At 38.1% G+C, this 23408-nt stretch overlaps 1 protein-coding gene across 1 annotated transcript in view; it reads left to right on the top strand.

Annotated features, from left to right (window-relative positions):
- Nucleotides 1–1265: 1265 nt before the first annotated feature.
- Hsd17b4 (hydroxysteroid 17-beta dehydrogenase 4) overlaps nucleotides 1266–23408 on the top strand; it is a 109130-nt gene continuing 86987 nt past the window's right edge. The window contains exons 1-2 of the mRNA XM_047555432.1: nucleotides 1266–1433; nucleotides 4028–4081. Coding sequence (XP_047411388.1) covers nucleotides 1376–1433; nucleotides 4028–4081 — 112 coding nt within the window. The 5' untranslated portion in view covers nucleotides 1266–1375. The remainder of the gene's footprint in view (nucleotides 1434–4027; nucleotides 4082–23408) is intronic.

Below are 23408 nucleotides of genomic sequence, written 5' to 3'. Positions count from 1 at the left end.
GCACAGTTTTTCTGAAATTGAAACCATTTTTCCCTCTTAAAGTTGCTCTTTCCACAGTATTTCTGGTTTTGGTAAGTGGCCCACTATAACCTAGGTTCTTGAGCCAGAAATATGGTGTTATTTTAGTTTCTCATCCCTCACACCCACATTCAGTTAATTACAAATACCTATAAATTCCATTTCCAAATGTTCATTTTCTCTCCAACATTTCCTCTTACTGGCCTCCATAATGTCCCCTACGTTTTTTATACATTCTTCTTGTCCACCTATAATTAACCCTCCTTAAAGCAGCAAAGTAATCTTTCCATGATATGTGTTCTGCCTATGGTCTGGAGTAATACTGTTCAAAACTGTTTTCTGCACAAAGTTCAAACATTTAAGCATGATTTGATTGGATCTGCTTAGTTTTGTGACTTCATCCATTTCCTCCTCAAAAGTGATTTTTATCTGCCCTGCCTATAATGCCCTTCTTTCTTTTCAGAGCTTGCTTTTTTAGTCAATTCTGCTTCATTTGCTTTGTAATGTTTTCCTGTCTTAAACAGGGTCAGTTTATTTTGGCATAATCAATTAGAATACTTACACACCTTTGTCACAAGTCTTAACAGTTTACACCGTATTGAAAGTTTATCACCTTTGAATAGCTTCAAGGATTTTATTACTCAGCTGTAAACTTAAATCTAGTAGACGCTCAATAAACGTTGAATGAATGAATGACACCATATGACCTTAACAGATGCTGCTCATGTATCCCTGGGGGAAAAAAAAAAAAAAGGCCCCTAGCGTGAGGGAGGCACAAAATTTATTTAAGAGTACTTGCTAACCTTTATTTATTTATTTATTTGGTTCCTTCTGATTCTATTTCTGGAGGTCAATGGTGGGGGTCTAGGGCTCTGCCTTTTAAACGTTACCCGGGGGATTTTTATGCAAGAGATCCAGGGATTACATTGAGAAGTCTTTACCACGGCTAAGGGTACCTTTCCCACTTACGTCTATATCTGAAAGCCCCTCAAGGATGATATTTCTCTAGGCCGGTTCCTAAACCCGGAAAATGGTTTAGGAAACGCTAGGGGATAAACGTGGAGGGCTAACACAAGGGTTCTGGCAGCTCCATTCTTCAAGCAGCAGGAATGGACTTCTTAAACCAAGCCTCTTGGGCAGGGTCTCCGAGCAAGCAGTCACGCTGGACTACATTTCCCAGAAGGCCATGCTTTCCCCACGCAGGCGCACTTGGGAAATTACGGCGCCTGTTTTCTTCCCAGAAATCCCCAAGATCGCTCGCTCGTATTCCCGCCCCCGCAACTCCCCCAGCTCCTCCGAGTCCCGCAGATTGAGCTCAGTCGCACTGTTTGTGTGTGTGAGGCTGCAGGCAGGAGTCATGGGTTCGCCGCTCAGGTTCGATGGGCGTGTGGTACTGGTCACCGGCGCCGGAGGAGGTGAGCCTGGAAGATCATAGGGTCGGCGCGCGCCCTCCTCACGCCGCGGGCCCTCCATTTCGGGCCAGGGTTGAGCGTGCGGTCACAGACCAGTTCCCAGGGTCGGGACTGCGGGCAGGGGTGGCGGAGCGAATTGCAGAGGGAGAGCTGGACCCGGAGGCGGCTGTGGTGGGAGGAACCGTTGTTCTCAAGGCGCTGAATCTGATGGGTGCGGGTGCGGGGGGTCGGCCGTGAGAGGGGAGCCAGAAACACCTGATGACTCCGGCAGGTGCAGCCTGCTTTCCCCCAACACCTCCCGGCAGCTTCCCAAGGTCTCGGGTCTTCCCTGAGAGAGACCAGGCTGGGCTGCTGGGTCGCACAACTGGGTGAAAGTTCTTGGCTCTGTGGGTGTCGATTGAGACTTGGTGCTAGGGGACTCTTAGGCCTTGGTCTGATCTCTTAAAGGCCCGAAAAGCCGCCTGGGGCGTGGAGGTCCCTCCCATTCAAGGAGTTGAGATGCCAGCTTCTTGACTTTGAAAAGTCAGTTATTTAGTGTTTCTTTTCTTCTGTCTGATGTTTAAGTTCTTGAGAGGGCCTGTGAACAGGGCATCCATCTGGTAAGAGCCCTCTTTACTGGAGTTTGTATTGTACGCTTACCAAGCCAGGCTCCGTTCTCAAAGTCCACTGGAATCGTGGCAAAGGTTGTAAACGCAGATGCGGTCAAGGGCGAGGTAAATGATAGAGGAGTAAAATGGGAATGGACAGGAAGAGTGAAGAAATGAACACAGACGTTTCTGAAGTGGGTCATTCGTTAGGAAAGTTGCCAGATCCTCGTATATTTCAGGAGAAGCAAAGTGAAGAATTGTTATGTGAAAAAACAAAACGCAATTTTTGAAGAATGAAAAATTTAAAAAAATCACTCACACAAACACAGATGCTCTGCAGTAAGAGTTTTGCTCTAGTTTCCCCCAGTGGGTGATCTCTATAACCTCCACATGCAAGGGATCTTGACTTTATGCATCTTGGATTTCCCTTTTATAATACCTTCAAATAAAGGAATTATTTGAATTATATATTAAAAGTCACAAACAATGGAATTGTCAGTTAATTCATATGTACTTTCACATCTTCATTAATAACTGAATCTTTAGTTTGTCTTTCAGAGAATGATTTCATTAGTAATTGGTGGCCAAGTATTTTATACCCATATCTTGCTTACTCTTTGTTTTTGAAGATAATAATGTAATGCACTGGGTATTTTAAATTTCTTTTGACAGTGACTGACAGCGTTGCATTCTACACCAGACTGACCACACACACACACACAATATTTATTTGAAGCAAGTTCATGACACAATACATAGTAAATGCAGTGCACTCTGAAATTTTGTTCTGTTTTAATTAATACTGATTACATCCCATCAAACTAACCTCGAAACATTAATGAATTGTGACCAGAAAAGTATGAGCTTAGCAACCCTCTTATTTGTAAATTGACTGAATTCTCTCATCCATTCAGATTGGATTAAATTCTAAAATAAATTATGTGGTGATATCTTTTAGTTTCAGAAAATTTATATTTTGGGTTCTGAAAATAAAATTTTTATTTTGAGTTCTTTCTTTTTGGGAAAGCCTGATAATTTATCCATCTTAGTAATAATTTATTCATCTTAGTTTGTTATCTGTATACTTATTTATCATTAGTTAGTCCCAAATAAAAATTGTCAATTCATTTCATCCACTTATCAATTTAATTTATCAATTAACTTAAATTTTAAAACATGTACACATTAAAAAATTTAAACAATGTAAAAGTAGGTCTTTTACTCCTAGTTGCTGCCAGAGTCTGGTTCTCCAAAGCTAATTACTAATTGCCAGTTTCTAATATATTCTTCCCGAGATATTCTAAGTTATACATATTATAAAATCTGTATATGTACACATATCTTTGGGTATATAAATTTATACTTCCTAGCTCTGATTCAGAATTAAATTTTTGTGTGTGTATAGCTTCAGAATGGGATACAGAAATTGTTAGATATTTAAACAAAAGGATTTAATGCAGGCAGTTGGGTTTTAGTGATTTTTCTTGAAATGACTTTTGGAACAATATAGAACTGGTACATTAGAGGAGCCAGTAGTTCTGAGTCTGCCATTGGAATGCTGTCACAGCTCAAGTATTTATAGGACATCAGGATTTTAAAGTATGGAAGGTGCCATTCAGGGCTTAGGAAGCTGGCAAAATAAGTTGCCTTTACAGTCGTTGCTTTTTAATAAATAGGAGGGTTCAAAGAAAATCAACTTCTTCTTAATTCCAGTAAGGTGACTTCTCTCACTTCCACTTTCTAAATTTTGTGCAAATGCATTTAATGGTGGAATCTAGTTCACATCTGGCATTTTAGCACTAGGTAGCAGGTTATGAAATGTAAGTAGGGTGGGTGGAAAATGTAGTTTTAAGCTTTCTAGTCTCTGCAAGCAAGTGAGAGTGGAGTTGAGGTTGAGAATGCAAATGAAGACTCTACTATTGTAATTAATTGCTCACCTCTGACTTTCAAATGGGGACTGAGTTGAGTGGACTAAAATAATTCTGACATTTTCTGATTATTTTAAATTAGGTTTGGGCCGAGCCTACGCCCTGGCTTTTGCAGAAAGAGGAGCATTAGTTGTTGGTAAGTTGGTGTATTTTTTTTTTTTAATCAGTAGTTCATAAAAATACAGTCTTCACAAGCCACCTTTGTCTTTTTATCAAGTAATCAAGTAATTTGTCAAGGTTTAATTTCATCATTATTTTTTACTTTTGCCACCAGCATGTCTTTTACCCCCTTAAGGTGAATTTTTTTTTTAACTTTTTAACTTTAGTTTCACAGAGTTTCTTTTTTTTTTTTTCCTTTTTTCTTTCCACATTTTTCAAATTGGTGCATTATAGTTGTACATAATGAGATTTGTTTTACATATTCATAAATGAACACATAATTTGTTGTTTTTCAGAATTTCTAACTTAATAGAATTGATAAAGAAGGGCAGGGGTTTGTTGTATACAAGGAAATTCTTGACTTTAGTATTGTGGGCTATAAGTTTCTGAGATAGAAGGCTCATCTATTAATTTAAGATCAAAGGAGAATCCCCCAAAATACATTGATAAAAGTAAGAAATAATTGAATTTTGAGAATTGGAAGTTTGGAGTCAGGCAGTTAAAAGTGTGGGTTTCTTACCTGTTTCACAAATGTTTTTACTTCAAAACTTTAAAAAAATTCAGGGGTCAGTTTTATGATCTTCAGTTATATGATGGGATTGGAAGATACTGTACTGAAGAATCCCAAAGGTGTGAAGTTTTAATAATCTAAACAGATTGAACTGGCCTGATTCCTTAGATATGCAGTAGACAGTTGGTTCATAACCAGGCCTTTGTGTGGAAGAACTGAATGAATGCTATGTGTAGGGGTGTGTGTAGGGCAGGTGTTAGGACCTGATATTTATTAGCATCTTTCCTGGGATAAAATTATTGACCCCAGTGTCCTCCTAATTCCAGTTTTCCTGGGGAATACAGAGAGATAAATTTATTTCAATTTGCTTATGGAGACACATAACAAAAAAGTAAGCATGCAGTGAGATTTTCTTTTTTTTTTATATATTTTTTTTAGTTGTCAGTGGGTCTTTATTTTATTTATGTGTGATTCTGAGAATTGAACCCAGTGGCTCACACATGCTAGGCAAGTGTTCTGCCACTGAGCCACAACCCCAGCCCTGCAGTGAGATTTTCTAAGCAGAAGGCCCAAGCAGTGGAGTATACCTTATTTTTATGAAAGGCACCCAGAGACTTTGGATGTTCCTTGTTTAAGATCATAACTGGGGCTGGGGATATAGCTCAGTTGGTAATGTGCTTGCCTCATAAGCACAAGGCCCTGGGTTCAATCCCCAGCACCACAAAAAAAAAAGAAAAAAAAAAAAAAAAAAGATCATAACTGCTCTCTGCTAATCCAATGTGTTTCTTATAGCCAGGACAAATTTTGACATTATAGTATTTGAACAGGGCTACTGTTCTGTATTTCAGGCTCTCTTCGTCAGATTTCCCCAAGAATATTTGATATCTAGTCTTAAAGACTCATGCTGTTACTGTTTTTTCTTTTCTTCCTTTTTAAGTGTTGCTATTGTTATTTTATATTTATTTCATCTTTCCTATTCAGTTTTCATCAGTACAGGATCTCATCTTTTCTGTCTCCTAAAGGAATATTACCTTGTGCAAAAAAAGTGCTTTGTTCTTTTTCTCTTTTGTTGACATTGTCTCTTTTGGTGAAAGGGCTAGTGTGTCTGAAATTGGTTGAGTTCATTTCTACTTTTTCTTTTGTTTTGACTAAGATGTAAACATAGGATATAAAACTGTTTTATACAAAATTTTGTAACAGTATATGTTTGTGTAAATTATCTTTGTTTTCTTATTACTTTTGAATTTGTAATCCCAGTGGCTCAGGAGGCTGAGGCAGGAGGAGTGTGAGTTCAAAGCCAGCCTCAGCAAAAAGTGAGGCACTAAACTCAGTGAGACGCTGTCTCTAGATAAAATACAAATTAGGGCTGGGGATGTGGCTCAGTGGTCCAGTGCCCCTGAGTTCAATCACTGACAACTCCCGCCCCCCCCCCAAAAAAAAATTCAGATGATGAGTATTTGAATTCTGAGAAAAGGTAATATACACAGGGACAATGTGTTTTATTTATTTTCTCATCTTCTTTAAAGATGGTATTTCAGCAAGTTCTGACCAGAAGTCTGAGAAAGCAGAGGAAAAATATTTGCTAAATTTGTCTGAAGAGCCAGATTTTGTTTGGTGTTAAAAGGGCAGAATTCAGTCTGTGAAGCTGCAGAAACTTTTTTTTTTTTTTTTTGTGGTACTGGGAATTGAACTGGGGGCTCACACGTGGTAGGCAAGGACTCTACCACTGAAGTAGATGATTGGCCCTTTTTTAAAATTTCATTTTAAGACAGAGTCTCACTAAGTTGCCCAGGATGGCCTCCTGCTTGTAATCACCATCTCAGTTTCTCAAATTGCTGGGATTACAGGCATGCACCAGTGTGCCCAGCTTGTCCAGAGTTTTCAGTTGATGTTTTCTATACTTTTTTTAGTTTGTGTCCTACTTGGGAACTTTCTGGGCCACCAAGGCATTGTGTTACCTGCACAGGTAAACATTCTGTTTCCAGGTTGTATGCCATGCACAAAGTTTTCTCCTTTGTTAATTTTTCCCTGCTCAGAATAATTTTTACCTGAGTAAGCAAAAAATAGTAAAGGGAAACATAGAAACCTAGGATGCTATGATGACATCAGAATATCTTGTTTTTGGAAAAGTGACAGTGAACCTGTCCTATGATTAGCTCAGAGGCCAGTAATAAATAAGACCTTAAGAAATAAAGTAGTTTGTTTCTCAAGTCCTCTTTGCTAGATTGTGCAGGGTTACTAAACAGCCTTTAAATCTCAGTGGCTTGGAATAATAAAGAATTATTTCATGTTTGTGTTCAGGTTCCTGTCAGCTAGTGTTGTATTCTGCATTCCTGATTTCAGGATGCTAGCTGAAGTAGCAGTTCTTTTCTGGGACATTGCTGTTATTGGGGCAGAGGGAACATAAAAATGCATCTACTTGGTGACTTTTTAAAGCTTTTGTTCAGAAGTGGCATGCCACTTCACTCATATTTTATTGGCCAAATCCTTTACTCAAAACTAAAGTTAAGAATATCATTTAAGAAATTTTCTAATTTCATATTAATATGAGTGCTGTTTTATATTCCATAATATAAAACACTAGGGACTATTTAAATTTGGGTATAAGAATTTTAAGCCTTAGGTTTACATGCTCTGAGGTGATGTTTAGTTTAATATAAATCACATATTTCTGGAGAGATTTGTACATATTTTAAGTAGCTGCTGGGAATTGACTAGTTTTAAGGTTCCTCAGAAGATGAGCCATACATAGTTCCCTGAGTGGTAAGTTTTATCTTGAGGGCATGAATACAAGGCAGACTGACATGTTTCAGCAAGAAGAACCTCTTCTTAGTAAGAAAGTCAAGGCAGACATTGTTATACTTTTGAACTGAAGAAGTAACACCTTTGGATAAATTAAATTATAATCCTCTGAAGTAAGATTGACATGGCTTTATTTATTTTTTTTCCTGTGCTGCAGTTATAGAGTAACTCCTAAAGCTGAGTCTTACATTCCTGTGGGCTGTTGCCAGAATCTGTGTTTTCAAGCACTGTGCAAATCTTATCAATTGGGAGGTGCATGTCAGTAGGAAAAAGGCATTGATTGCCCTTGAAGTTAGGTCATGGTTCAGATCCTGACTCTACTGCCTAATTTCATGACCTCTTTGTTTATAGCTTCCTTTCTGAACCTGCAGGATTATGGATGAAGTTAAATTTCATAAGAAATTAAGGAAAGAGAGAGGAACCAGTATTACTGCCTGGTTACCAGGTACTTGGCACAGTGCTGAAGAATGGACTTTATCAGTTCATCAGTGAACTGAGGTTTTGTTCACTCAGGAGGCATCCCAGCCCCTTTATTTAAAACATGTTTCTCTTGCAGATACTTAGAAAAAGAGCTGCTTTAGGCATCAATTCTCTGCAAGCATAGTATAGTGCTTTGCTTAGTAATCATGGATATGTGCTATTTGGGTGAAAAAGTTAAACTTACATAACACAAGAAGGAGGATCACAAGAAAGCATATGTGATTTCGGCTTATAATGAAGGAGCCATATAAGCAATATCCACATCTCCCCTAGATGTGTGTATGACTATTATCATGTTACTGGGGGAAAATCTTTGAATTGCTTTAGAATAGCTCTTAACTATTTACCATTTTTAAAGCCCAATTTAAAAAAAGTTGAAGTTAATTGACTTATTCAACAAGTATTTATTTAGTGATCTGTTATGTACCAAACACTGTTTTTGGTGCTGGGTGACTACAATGGGAATTAGAGAGGGCCTCCACTTTCCTGGAGCTTAAATTCTAATGAGGAGACAGACAGTAAAAAAATACATATGTAAAAATATAATAGACGATGGTAGGTGCTATGGAGAAAAAAAATATGGTGAATGGGATAGAAAGTGCTGAAAGAGGACTTTCTGGAGAGAGACTTGCAGGAAGTGAAGAAGCGTACCTGGAGATCTGGGACCTAGAAGTTTCTGGCAGAGAGCAGCTTAGGCAGAAGCAGGCTTCATGTATTTCATGTGCAAGAGGGCCATCGTGGCTGGACCGAGTGAAATCCTTGAAGGGAAGAAAACAGAGACTAAGAGCAGAGAATTGCAGGAGACCAGATCACATAGGGCCATTTTGCTCAGAGTAAGTACTGGCTTTTAACCTGATTCAAGTGAGTGAAAACAGAGGAGCAACATAACCTGATTTAATTTTAAAGGTGTTGTTCTGGTTGCTGTTTAGAGACTCAGGTGTCAGGGAGCAAGAGTAGAAATGAAGAAGGAAAATGGGCTCACTGGGGTTTCTTTTTTTAATTGTTTTGTGTACACTTTATAATTTTCTATTAAAAAGTGGAAGCAAAAGAGGACGGTCAAAGGCTATTGCTATAATCTACTGCTGTGATTTGGTTATGGTTTGAGTAATCTCCAAGGCTTCATGTGTTGAAATTTATCCCCATGTGAGGTATTAGTAGGGTGGAAACCTAATCCAATTATGGGGTTTAGAGGCCTTTGAGAAGTGATGAGATCTTGTTAAGATTAGGGTAGAATCCTCTATTATTGAATCCTGGTGGCTTTATAAGGAAGAGGGCATATTGATTGATTAATTTATCCTGCCCTTTAAGAATACCTTTGATGCCTTCTTATTGGTGAGACAAATTGAATGATGGTGACCCTTCCATAAGTCTTGTTTAAACCTAATCTCCAATGCAACAGTATTAAGAGGTGTGACTTTTGGGAAGGGAATAAGTCATGAGGGCTAGGCCCACATGAATGGGATAGGGACCCATATAAAAGAACTCAAGTTTGAAGGGGGAGTACCCTCTTGTCCTTCCATCCCTTCTGTCATGGGAGGCCATGGTGTTTCCCCTCTCTGCAGGACGTAGCAACAAGGTACCTCTTGGAAGCAGAGAACAACTCTTATCATTTCTGATTTTTGGATTTGGACATCCTGGTTTCAAAACTGTGAGAAATAAATTTCTGTTGTACATAAATTACGTAGTCTGTGTTTTTCATTATAGCAGCATGTAGGGACTAAGATAAAGACTTAATTCAAGAGATTGCTCTCTAAATTATCACAGCAATTTAGAGTCCTTCAAACATTTAGATACATTTAAGGCCACTTTGGAAATGAACCAAATGATTGTGTCTTTCAGCCAAATAGTGAAAATACTATGCATCCCCATGGGTTTTCCTTTTTCTTGGCTATCAGCTTAAGGTTGATCCTAAACAACCATTACCCTGTGCTTCTAGTATGCTTGTCTTTCTCTGACATAACACCTTTATACTTTTTTTCTTCTTTATAGTGCTGGTGCACATTTAAATAAATTTTTTTATTTGTTCTAATTAGTTATACATGAAGTAGAATGCATTTATAAACTTTGTATACATAATTGGGGTATTATTTATCATTTTTCTGATTGTACATGTTGTCGAGTCACATTGGTCTTACAGTCATATATGTACATAAGGTAGTAATGTCTGTTTCATTCATTATTCTTCCTGTCCCCATATCCCCTCCCCTCCCTTCACTCCCCCTACCTAATTTAAAGTAACTCTGTTCTTCCCTAGTGCCCCCACCCCTTGTGGGTCAGCATCCACATATCAGAGAAAACATTTGGCCTTTGTTTTTTGGGAATTGGCTTATTTTGCTTAGTATGGTATTCTCCAACTCCATTTACTGGCAAATGCCATAATTTCATTCTTCTTTAAAGCCAAGTAATATTCCTTTGAATATATATTCCACATTTTCTTTATCCATTCATCTATCGAAGAGCACCTAGGTTGGGTCCATAGTATAGCTATTATGAATTGAGCTGCTATAAACCTTGTCGTGTCAATGGGTCCTTTGGGTATAAACCGAGGAGTGGGATAGCTGGATCAAATGGTGGTTCCATTCCAAGTTTTCTGAGGAATCTCCATACTTCTTTAAAGAGTGGTTGCACTAATTTGCAGTTCTATCAGCAATATATGAGTGTACCTTTTCCCCCACATCCTCGCCAACATTTATGGTTGCCTGTATTTTTGATGATTGCCATTCTAACTGGAGTGAGGTGAAATCTTAGAGTAGTTTTGATTTGCATTTCTCTAATTGCTAGAGATTTTTTTCATATATTTGTTGATTGATTGTGTTTCTTCCTGTGTGAATTGTCTGTTGAGTTCCTTAGCCCGTTTATTTATTGGTTTCTTTTTTTTTTTTTGGTGTTAAGTTTTTTGAATTCTTTATATATCCTAGAGATTAATGCTTTATGTGAGGGGAATGTGGTAAAGATTTTCTCCCAATCTGTAGGCTCTCTCTTCACATTTTTGTTTCTTTTGCTGAGAAGAAGCTTTTTAGTTTAAATCCATCCCATTTATTGATTCTCGATTTTACTTCTTGTGCTTTAGGGGTCTTGTTAAAGAAGTCAGATCCTAGGCCAACATGGTGAAGATTTGGGCCTACTTTTTCTTCTAGTCACTAGTAGTCACAGGGTCTCTGTTCTAGTGCCTGTCTTTGATCCACTTTGAGTTGAGTTTTGGGCAGGTTGAGAGAGGTTTAATTTATTTCATTTTGTTACACTTCACTTTCCATTTTTCCCAACACCATTTGTTGAATAGGCTGTCTTTTCTCCAGTGAATGTTTTTGGCACCTTTGGCTAGTATGATATAATTGTATTTGTGTGGGTCTATCTCTGTGTCTTCTATTCTGTACCATTGATCTACTTGTCTGCTTTGGTGCTAATACCATACTGTTTTTGTTACTATAATTCTATAGTATAGTTTAAGGTCTGGTATTGTGATGCCTCCTGCTTCACTTTTCTTGCTAAGGATTATTTTAGCTATTGTGGGTCTCTTATTTTTCCAAATGAATTTCATCAGTTCTTTTTCAGTGAAGAATGTCATTGGAATTTTAATAGGAATTGCATTAAATCTGTATAACAATTTTGGTAGTATGGCCATCTTTTTGTTTTTTTGTACTGGGGATTGAACTCAGGGGCACTCGCATGCTGAACCACATCCCCAGTCCTATATTGTATTTTATTTAGAGACAGGATCTCCCAGAGTTGCTTAGCGCCTCACCATTGCCGAAGCTGGCTTTGAACTTGTGTTTCTCCTGCCTCAGCCTCCTGAGCTGCTGGGATAGTATGGCCACTTTGACATTATTAATTCTGCATATCCAGGGGCGGAGCATGGGAGGTCTTTCTATCTTCTAAGGTCTTCAATTTTTTTCTTTAGTGTTCTGTATTTTTCACTGTAGAGGTCTTTTACCTTTTTTGTTAGATTGATTCCCAAGTTTTTTTTTTTTTTTTTTTTTTTTGAGGCTATTTGGTGTAGTTTTCCTAATTTATCTTTCAGTGGATTCATCGCTGATGTATAGGAACATGTTTGATTTATGGGTGTTGATTTTGTATCCTGCTACTTTGCTGAATTAATTTATGAGTTCTAGAAGTTCTCTGGTGAAATTTTTAGAATCTTCCAAATATAGAATCATATCATCAGCAAATAGTGATAGTTTGAGTTCTTCTTTACCTATTTATATACCTTTAATTTCTTTCTTCTAATTGCTTTGGCTAGAGTTTCAAGGATGATGTTGAATAAAAGTGTCGAAAGAGGTATCCTTGTCTTGTTCCAGTTTTTAGAGGGAACGCTTTCAGTTTTTCCCCAGTTAGAATTATGCCGGCCTGCTTCTAAAGCACAAGAAATAAAATCAAGAATCAACAAATGGGACGGATTCAGACTAAAAAACTTCTTTACAGTAGAGGAAACAATGATGTGAAGAGAGAGCCTACAGAGTGGGACAAAATCTTTACCACATGCACATGAGTTAAAGCACTAATCTCCAGGATATATAAAGAACTCAAAAAACTTAACACCAAAAAAACCCCCAAATAACCTAGTCAATAAGTGGACTAAGGAACTGAGCAGACACTTCACAGAAGATATAAGATTAATCAACAAATATATGAAAAAATGTTCAACATCTCTAGTAACTAGAGAAATGCAAATTAAAACTACTCTAAGATATCATCTCACTCCAGTCAGAATGGCAGTGATCAATGCAAGCAATAATGAGTGTTGGCGAGGATGTGGGGAAAAAGGTACACCTATACGTTGCTGGTGGGAATGCAAATTAGTGTAGAAAGCAGTATTCCTTAGAAAACTTGGAGTGGACTCACCATTTGACCCAGCTAGTCCACTTCTCGATTTATAATAACTAAGCTATGGAACCAACCTACATGCCCTTCAATAGATGAATGGATAAAAAAAAAACAAAACTGTGGCACATATATACTATGGAATATTACTCAGCCTTAAAGGAGAATAAAATTATGGCGTTTGCAGGTCAATGGATGAAGTCGAAGAATATAATGCTAAGTGAAATAAGCCAATCCCCCAAAACCAAAGGCCAAATGTTTTCTCTGATATGTGGATGCTGACCCATAAGGGGTGGGGAGATGAATGGAGGAACTTTGGATTGTGTGGAGGGGTATGAGGGGAGGAATAGGGGCAGGAGAGTGGGAAAGGTGGTGGAATAAGTTTGACATCATTAACTTAGGTATTTGTATGATTGTACAAATGGTATGGATTCTATATCATGTACAGAGAAATGAAAAGTTGTGCTCCATTCATGTACAATGAGTCAAAATGCATTCTGCTGTCATGTGTAACTAATTAGAACAAATAAAAATAAAAATTAAAAGAATTATGCTGGCCTTAGGTTTAGCATTTATAACTTTTATGATGTTGATGTATGTTCCTAATATGCATAGTTTTTCTAGTGTTTTGAACATGAAGGGGTGCTGTATTTTGTCAAATGCTTTTTCTGCATCCATTGAGATGATCATATGATTCTTGTTTTTCTGTCTATTGATATGATGGATTATATTTATTGATTTCCGTATGTTGAACTAACCCTGCATCCCTGGGATGAACCCCACTTGATCGTGGTGCACTAGAATCTTTTTGTTTTTGTATGTGATTTGCCAGAATTTTATTGAGAATTTTCACATCTGTTTTTATCAGGGATATTGCTCTGAGTTTTCTTTCTTTGATGTTTCTTTGTCTGGTCTTGGTTATCAGAGTGATATTAGCGTCATAGAATGAGTTTGGAAGGATTCCCTCCTTTTCTATTTCATGGAATACATTGAGGAATATTGGTGTTAGTTCTTCTTTGAAAGTTTTATAGAACTCCCCTGAGAATCTGTCTGGGTCTGCACTTTCTTGATTGGTAGGCTTTTGATGGCATTTTCTATTTCATGAGATTGATCTGTTTAAATTGTCCATGACCTCCTGATTCAGTTTGGGTAGGTCATATGTCTCTAGAAATTTGTTGATGTCTTTGATATTTTCTATTTTATTGGAGTATAAATTTTCAAAATATTTTCTAATTTTCTTCTGTATTTCAGTCATGTCCATTGTGGTATTTCCTTTTTCATCACATCTTTGAGTAATTCTATTCATCTTGGCTAGGGTTTTTTAATTTATATTTTCAAACATCCAACTTTTTGTTCTGTCAATTTTTTGAATTGTTTCTTTTGTTTCAATTTCATTGATTTCAGCTCTGATTTTAAGTATTTCCTGTCTTCTGTTTTTCTGTTGAGTTCTTTTTCTAGGACTTTGAGATGTAATGTTAGGTCATTTATTTGTTGTTTTTTTATTCAATAAATGAGCTCAATAGACTTTGTTAAATGAACTTAGTAAATGAGCAATAAACTTTCATCTTAGTACTGCCTTCATTGTGTCCCAAAGATTTTGATATGTTGCTTTTGGTATTCTCATTTACCTTTAAGTATTTTTTTATTTTGTACTTGATTTCCTCTACTATGCATTCATCATTCAGTAGTATATTATTTAGTCTCTATGTGTTAGAGGAGCTTCTATTTTTTATTTTATCATTGGTTTGTAATTTAATTCCATTATGATCTGACAGAATGCACGGTATTATCTCCATTTTTTTTGTATTTACTGAGTTTCTTTGTGGCATAAGATATGGTCTGTTTTAGAGAAGGATCTGTGTGCTCCCAAGAAGAAAGTGTATTTGCTTGACGATGAATGAAATACTCTATAAATATTCTATATATGTCTGTTAAGTCTAAATTATTGATTGTATTGTTTAGTTCTATAGTTTCTTTATTTTTTGTTTGGAAGATCTGTCCAGTAGTGAGGGAGGTATGTTCAAGTCACCCTGTATTGTGTTGTGGTCTATATGATTCTTGAAATTGAGAAGGGTTTGTTTGATGTACACAGATGCTCCATTGTTTGGGGCATAAATATTTATAATTGTTATGTCTTGCTGATATATAATTCCCTTAAGTAATATGAAATGGCCTTCTTTGTCCCTTTGATTAACTTTGGTTTTAAGTCTACTTTATCTGAAATGAGGATGGAAATCCCTGCTTATTTACGTGATCCTTATGAGTGATATGTTTTTTTCCCATCCTTTCACTTTCAATCTGTGGATGTCTTTGCCTATGAGGTGAGTCTCTTGGAGACAGCATATTGTAGGGTCTTGTTTTTAAATCCAATCTGCTTGTCTATGTCTTTTGATTGATGAGTTTAGGCCATTAACATTCAAGGTTATTACTGAGATATGATTTGTATTCCTGGTCATTTTGATTTATTTCTGGCTTTTAATTTGACTTAATTTCTCTTTTGACAGTTCCTTTAGTGTAGTTCTTCCCTTTGCTGGTTTTCATTTTTTTTTTTTTTTTTTCACTTCCTCATGGAATATTTTGTTGAGACTTCTCTGTAGTACAGGTTTTCTGTTTGAATTCTTTTAACTCTTGTTTATCACGGAAGGTTTTTATTTCATCTTCAAATATGAAAGAATTTTGGTGGGTATAAAATTCTTGGTTGGCATCCATTTTCTTTCAGAGCTTGAAATATATTATTTCAGGACCTCCTAGCTTTGAGGGTTTGGTTTGAGAAATCAGTTGATCTGAATTGGTTTCCCCCTATATGTAATTTGTTTTATTTTCTTAGGGCCTTTAAGATTTTATCCTTATTCTGTATTTTAGTAATTCTCATTATAATGTGTCTTGATGTGGGTCTGTTGTAATTTTGTACATTTGGGGTCCTGTAAGCCTCTTATATTTGATTTTGCATTTCATTTTTTAGATTTGGGTAATTTTTCTGATATTATATCATTGAAAAGAGTGTGCATTCATTTGGTTTGTATCTCTACTCCTTCATATATCCATATAAACTCTTAAGTTTGGTCTTTTCATGTTATCCCATAATTCTTGGAAGTTCTCTTCATGGATTTTCACCATTTTTTCTGCATGTTCAACTTTATTTTCAAGATTATATATTTTGTCTTCATTGCCTTAAGCTCTGACTTCCAAGTAGTCTAGTCTGTTGGTGATGCTTTCCATTGAATTTGTAACTTGGTTTATTGATTCCTCCATTTCGAAGGTTTCTTTTTTTTTTTTTTTTTTTTTTGAATCTCTGCCTCTTTATTGAAATGATCTTTCACTTCCTGTGTTTTCTTTTTGATTTCACTGTTAATACCATCCTTTTCTTCACAGATCAGTTTATGTACATTCTGAATTTCCTCTTGGACAATTCTTCTACTGTGTTGTTAGTGGATTCTGTTATTAGAGCATCTTGGTTTGTTTGGGATGCTTTGTTTCCTTGGTGTTTTTAAAAAATATTTTTAGTTGTAGATGGACACAAATACCTTTATGCTAGGCAAGTGCTCTACCACTGAGCTACAACCCCAGCCCCTGTTCCCTTGTTTTTTCATGTTGTTTGTGTGTTTTCCCATCTGGTGGTATGAGTCTGAAGTGGTATAGATTCTATCCTGTAGACTTATATTATCCCTGAAGGTTTCCAGTACCTGCCCTTTAAGGGGGAGACCAGTATCATCAACACCTAGTGTAAGCAATATATAGCCTTAAACCTAATAGCTCCCGCTAAGGTGTCTTTTCTTGCAATAAACAGAAATGATAAATTCAATCACTGTCTACAATGTAAACAGAAAATTTGCTAAAAGATATTACAATTTCAAATGGTAGATAGCAAAAGAACAGAAGTAGTGTAGGATGTGATGTTCATGAGGGAGGAAGAGAGAAGCTAGAAGTAGAAATCCACAGGAAGAGTGGAAGAGGAACTGGCAGATTGACTGTTGGTTGGAAAAAAGCTAAACAGGAAAGCAGATGAATGAGAAGAAGAGTACATACAGAGAAAAAAGAATGATAAAGAATACAACAAAACTGTAAAACACCATTTATATATCACTGTCCTCCACAAAATGATGCTTTAAAAATACCTTGCTCTAAATATGGTACAGATATTAGAGAATTAAAAAAAAATAAATCTCAGTGGAAAATTGAACTGTCTCTGTCAGTTTTCAAAAGTTTCTTAGCCCTATCTCTGACTTCTCATAGGATTGCCAGGTCTTGATGAGCTCTCAAAGACCCAGTCACTATCCTATGGATCTGGGCTTCAGATACTTGAGACTTGGCCATTTTATAGTCCCAAGATCTCAGTGTTCCCAGTTTGCAGAGAGACCACCAGGGATACATTCACACAAAGGAGCAACCCTGAGAAGCAGCAGCAAGATGGTGGCCACCAGCACTCCCAGAACGAAGATTCCAGGCACAGCCAAACCCATAGACACCTCAACATCAGGCCTCCAGGTTCTGAACAGAGCCTCCAGATAGAGGTGGCTATGCCCCAAGATAGCGGTGGTGGCAAACCCGCTGGCACTCTGACTCCCCAGGGCCTGGTAGGCATCCCAAGATGGATACAGCCACCTGTAACCAAACCTGCAGTCTCCCTGGCAGTGGACCTCTGGGCAGTGGTGACAGCGCTAGTGGCAGGGGTTGTGGTAGTGGGTGGCGGGTTAGCAGCAGCTGTAGTGGGATAGTGGCAGCAGTGGCCATGGTAGCAGTGGTGACTGGGGCTGTGGTGGCAGCATCGCCCAGAGAGAAGACCTTCAGGCATCCTTAGGGTGCCAGCAGCATTGGTGGTAGTGGCCTCTGGCTATGGCAGCAGTGTCTGTGCTATGGCATATTTATGTTTAAGTCATTTAAATATTTTTTGGTAGTAGTCAGAATATAAACATAGGTTAAAAATCTCCAGTGGGTCCACAGCTCTAAAATCAGTGAAATGATTTTTGGGGTGAGGGTTACTGGTGATTTAACTCAGGGGTGCTTTTATCACTGAGCCATATCTCCAGCTCTTACTTTTTTTCTTTTTCAGACAAAGTCTTGCCAAGTTGCTTAGGGAATACTAAGTTGATGAGACTGACCTCAGCCTCCTGAGTTTCTGGGATTATAGGCATATGCCATTGCACCCAGAGAATTTTTTTTGGCTAGGAATTGAACCCAGGGCCTTGTACATGCAAAACTCATACTCTTCCACTGAGCTACAGCCCTAATCCAGGGAAGTCACTCTTCTTTTTTTTTTTTTTTTTGGCAGTGGTGGGAATTGAATCCAGAGTCTTTTGCATGCTAGGCAAGTGCTGTTACACTGAGCTACATCCCCAGCCCTGAAATGACTCTTAATGCTATGTATGTATGTATGTATACACACACACATACACACACACATATATATATATATATTTGTTTCTTTTGTTTTTGCTATAAGAAACTATCAAAATGGGAGAAAGGCATCAAGAATATAGAATAGGAATGTGTAGGGCATCCAAGAAATGGTTAATAGGAGGCACCTCTGGGAAAGATTCAGGTAGGAATAAGGTGAAAAAGTCTTTTTGAGTCTATACAGTTTGAATTTCTTTAGAAGCCATTTTTTTAAACATAGAAAATTAGATTCTGGTTTTATATCAGTGTATTAAATTTTGATATTAGAAAAATAATCTCTTGAAATACACTTAAAGTACTGCTTTTCTCATATACACAGGGTTACTTAATACAAAGGATGTAACATAATTAGTGCATGTAAGTTACTCTGATTTTATAGATTTGGTAGTACTTTGAAATAAAAAGTTTCTAGACTTGTCATTGGTAATAGATGTGATTTGGTGACATATTTTTGGATTGAGTATGTATGTGAACATGAACATGTTAAGTAATGATAAAGCACTCTTCAGATGTAAAGCATTATAACGTTTTCAGTCTTGCTAGGTAAGTAGAAAGTAAGAAATTGCCATATAAACTATAGTGAAAAGAAAGAACTTCCATCTGGGTATGATGGTGCATGACTATAATCCTAGCTTCTCAGGGGACTGAGGCAGGAGGATTGCAAGTTTGAGACCAGCCTGGGCAACTTTGTCTCAAAATAAAAATGAAAAAAAAAAAAAAAAAAAAAAAGAAAGAAAGAAAAGCATTGAAGTGAGCCCAGATACAAGGCATCTTTAACAATAAGTAGTAAATAATAGGGAAGTTCACTGCAGGTTTTTGAGAAAGGTACTGACATATTACAAAGGCTGCCTTAGGAACATTATTCCAGCAATAGTCTGATAGCCTAGAGAGGTTTAGACTGGAGGCAGAAGACCGCCTGGGAGGCAACAGCAGTAATGTAGGCATGAAATGATAGAAGAGGAAGGAAATAGAGATAAAGAATTCCTCAGAAGAACTGGCAGCTCCTAACTGCATTACTGTTTACCCAAAAAGCCCAAAGCACCCAGCACAGTGCTGGATCCAGAGTGGGAACTCAGTAAAACATTTGAAGAATCCTAATGAAATCCATGACAAAACCTGCTGAGGTAGGACATGTGCTTTTCAGAAATTTAAGAGTGACTGGGAGAAGTCTTAGTGACAGAAAAGTGACACCAAGAGTTGGGGACGGTTTGAGGGAGATGATGCTCTGATTTGCATTTTTTTGTACAAATTAAAAGTAAACCGTATCCCCTGAGCTGGTTTAGCAATGCTGATGTCAGGGGACTCAAAGCATATTTGTTGGTATAGTTTTGGAGCCCAAAATCAAAAAATGCTAGGTACCAGGCGTGGTGGCTCATGCCTATAAGCCTAGCAGCTCAGGAGACTGAGGCAGGCGAATTGCAAGTTCAAAACCAGCCTCAGCAACTTAGCGAGGTCCTAAGCAGCTTGGACCCTGTCTCAAAATAAAAAGGGGTGAGGATGTGGCTCATTGGTGAGTGCCCAGTACTAAAGAAAAAAAAAAAAAAAAAAAGGGCAAAGAAAGAGAAACAAGAAAACTAATTTCTAAGAATAAATACTTGTACAAAAAATAGAATTTTAAAAGATGAACCCAGATTTCTCAATTTGATTTATTAAATAAAATACTGAAAAACAGTGTACTCATCAAGTAATACTGATGCTCAGCTGTGAGCTTTATATCAACATTTCAGTAAAAAAAGTTATGATTTGCCATACATATTACAAATAATTAAAATCTTTTAACAAATAAAGGACATTTATAAATCTATAAGAAAGACATATACCCACAATAAAATGTGAAATGAGTAGGCAAAACAGTAAGAAATATGAATGACCAATGAGTACATGAAAATAAAATATTACTCCGTTAATGCTCAAAGAAATGTAAATTAAAATAACGAGACCGAGGATGGTGCCATCACTGGTTGGTTGCAGTTGTGGAGTGAGCTGGTGGGTGAGTCAGGCTGCCTGCATGGCAGTGGTAGCAGGCGGGCAGCCAACCTGCCCAACCACTAGACCACGGATAGACGCCATCACTGAGCGACACTGCCTGATCCCTGCACCGAGGTTGGCGCCATCACTGAGTGACCCCGATTGACCCCTGCACTGAGGACAGCACCATCACTGGTTGATCACAGTTGCGGAGTGAGCTGGCGGGTGAGTCAGGCTGCCTGCACTGCGGAGGTAGCAGGTGTGCACCCAACCCTCCTGCCTTGCGGAGCTAGGCAGCGGGCAGCCAACCCACCCAACCACCAGGCCGAAGACAGATGCTATCACTGAGTGACCCCGCCTGGCCACCACGCCAAGGTCTGTTGCCATTGCGGAGCAAGCTGGCAGACCAACCAGCCCGCCTGCATCACGGAGCTAGCCAGAGGCTGGTGCAGGCATTTTGAATTATTCCTGAGGGCGTGGCCATCATCATTGGAAGGGCAACTCCCTTCTACAGACACCTACAGGAGCTAGAGGACCTTTGACAAGACCCAGGAGTCAAGAAGAGGGGGATTTAAGAGACTCGGGACCAACTCAGAGCCACCGGGTGAGTCTCTCTCACTGGGCGGGCTCCCCAGATGGGGCAGTAGTCCTGAAATGCAGGGAACTTCATGGAGTAGAGTGGCCCAGTGAGACTCCCCTGCTGGAGCCAAGAACCCACTTAACCAGAGGTATTGCAGAGGAGGAACGCACAGCGAAAGGCTTCGCTGCAGAGTGAGGGTCCAAGGCCCAGGCGGTAGCTCTGGTTCCCAGGGAACGTAGCAGAGGAGGGCTGCTCAGAGAGGGAGTCCCTCACAGGGACAGACTCCCCAGCCCAGGCGATAGATCAAGACCCCTGGGAACATCACAGAGGAGGGCTTCCCAGTCCAGGTGGTAGTTTTGAACCAAAGGGAACTTCTTGGAGGAGAGCTGCCCACCGAAACTTCCCCACTGGGTAAGTCTTTCCCACTGGGTAAGGCTTTCCTACCAGGGCAGTAGAACCAGAGACACAAGCCCAGATCAGACGTGCCCCAGTCTGCACTCTAGTCCCCCTTTGACTGACCATCAATCAACAAGTGGAGGCGCCTCTGCCCACTGACAGGAAATTTACCCCACGTGAAGGCCACCACCCCTAGAGGGGCAGCTTCCTAGTGGAGCACTGCATTATCAAGTTCCTTCAAGAATTCAGGCTACTGAAGGCTAAGAGGTGAGTTATTGGAAATCTACAGAGAAAATATTAGTCAATAGAGGATATCTGCAATATCCCAGAGTTTCACTACTAGAGGGGTAGATACCTGACCAATATGAGAAAACAAGGGAAGAAAATGTCCCAAACAAACCTAGATGGTATAGCAATAAAATCCAGTGACAGCATGGCGGAAGAAATATCAGAAAGGGAGTTCAGAATGTACATAATTAAAATGATCAGGGAAGCAAACGAGGAGATGAAAGAGCAAATGCAGGCATTTAATGATCGCACCAATTGACAGTTAAAAGAGCAAATACAGGACGCAAAAGATCATTTCAATAAAGAGAGAGATTGAAAAAAAAAAATCCTTGAAATGAAGGAAACAATAAACCAAATTAAAAACTCCATAGAAAGCATAACCAATAGGATAGAACACCTGGAAGACAGAACCTCAGATATTAAAGACAAAATATTTAATCTTGAAAACAAAGTTGACCAAACAGACAAGATGGTAAGAAATCGTGAACAGAATCTATAAGAATTATGGGATATCATGAAAAGGCCAAATTTAAGAATTATTGGGATTGAGGAAGGCACAGAGAAACAAACCAAAGGAATGAACAATCTATTCAATGAAATAATATCAGAAACTTTCCCAAATCTGAAGAATGAAATGGAAAATCAAGTACAAGAGACTTATAGGACTCCAAATACACAAAATTACAACAGACCCACATCAAGGCACATTATAATGAAAATACCTAACATACAAAATAAGGACAGAATTTTAAAGGCTGCGAGAGAAAAGAATCAAATTACATTCAGGGGGAAGCCAATATGGATATCAGCAGATTTTTCAATCCAGACCCTAAAAGCTAAAAGGGCCTGGAATAACATTTTTCAAGCTCTGAAAGAAGAGGGATGCCAACCAAGAAACTTATACCCAGCAAAACTTACCTTCAGATTTGACGACGAAATAAAATCCTTCCATGATAAACAAAAGCTCAAAGAATTTACAAAAAGAAAGCCGGCATTACAGAACATTCTCAGCAAAATATTCCATGAGGAAGAGATGAAAAACAACGATGTAAATCAGCAAAGGGAGGAACTACCCTAAAGGAACAGCCAAATAAAGGAAAAACCAAGTTGTGTCAAAAAAAAAAAAAAAAAAAAAAAAGAGCCAAATGACTGGGAATGCAAATCATATCTCAATAATAACCCTGAATGTTAATGGCCTGACTCATCAATCAAAAGACATAGACTGGCAGATTGGATTAAAAAGAAAGATCCAACAATTTGCTGCCTGCAAGAGACTCATAGAAAGAGATTCCCACAGACTAAAGGTGAAAGGATGGGAAAAAACATACCATGCACATGGACACAGCACAAAAGCCGGCGTATCCATCCTCATATCAGATAATGTGAATTTCAAGCCAAAGTAAGTCAGAAGGGATAAAGGAGGACATTTCATACTGCTTAAGGGAAGCATAAATCAGCAAGACATAACAACCATAAACATCTATGCCCCAAACAGTGGCTCATCCATATACGTCAAACAAATCCTTCTCAATAACAGAAATCAAATAGACCACAACACAATAATACTAGGCGATATTAACACACCTCTCTCACCCCTGGACAGATCTTCCAAACAAAAATTGAACAAAGAAACCATAGATCTCAATAACACAATCAATAATTTAGATTTAATGGACATTTATAGAAGATACCATCCAGCAAAGAGCGAATACACTTTCATCTCAGCAACACATGGATCCTTCTCTAAAGTAGACCATATTTTATGCCACAAAGCTAATGTTAGCAAATACAAGAAGACAGAGATACTACCTTGTATTCTATCAGATCATAATGGATTGAAATTAGAAATGACAGAGTAAAAACCAGACACTACTCCAACTCCTGGAGATTAAATAATACACTATTTTATGATGAATGGATAACAGAAGATATCAGGAAGGAAATTAAAAAATTCTTAGAGGTAAATGAGAACAAAGAAACATCATATCAAAATCTCTGGGACACTATGAAAGGAGTACTTAGAGGAAAATTTATTTCATGGAGTGCATTCAATAAAAGAAGAAAAAA

This window comes from Sciurus carolinensis, chromosome 6, assembly GCF_902686445.1.
Source record: "Sciurus carolinensis chromosome 6, mSciCar1.2, whole genome shotgun sequence".
In the NCBI taxonomy this organism is placed as follows: Eukaryota; Metazoa; Chordata; class Mammalia; order Rodentia; family Sciuridae; genus Sciurus; species Sciurus carolinensis.
This window is presented reverse-complemented; position numbering and strand designations above follow the sequence as displayed.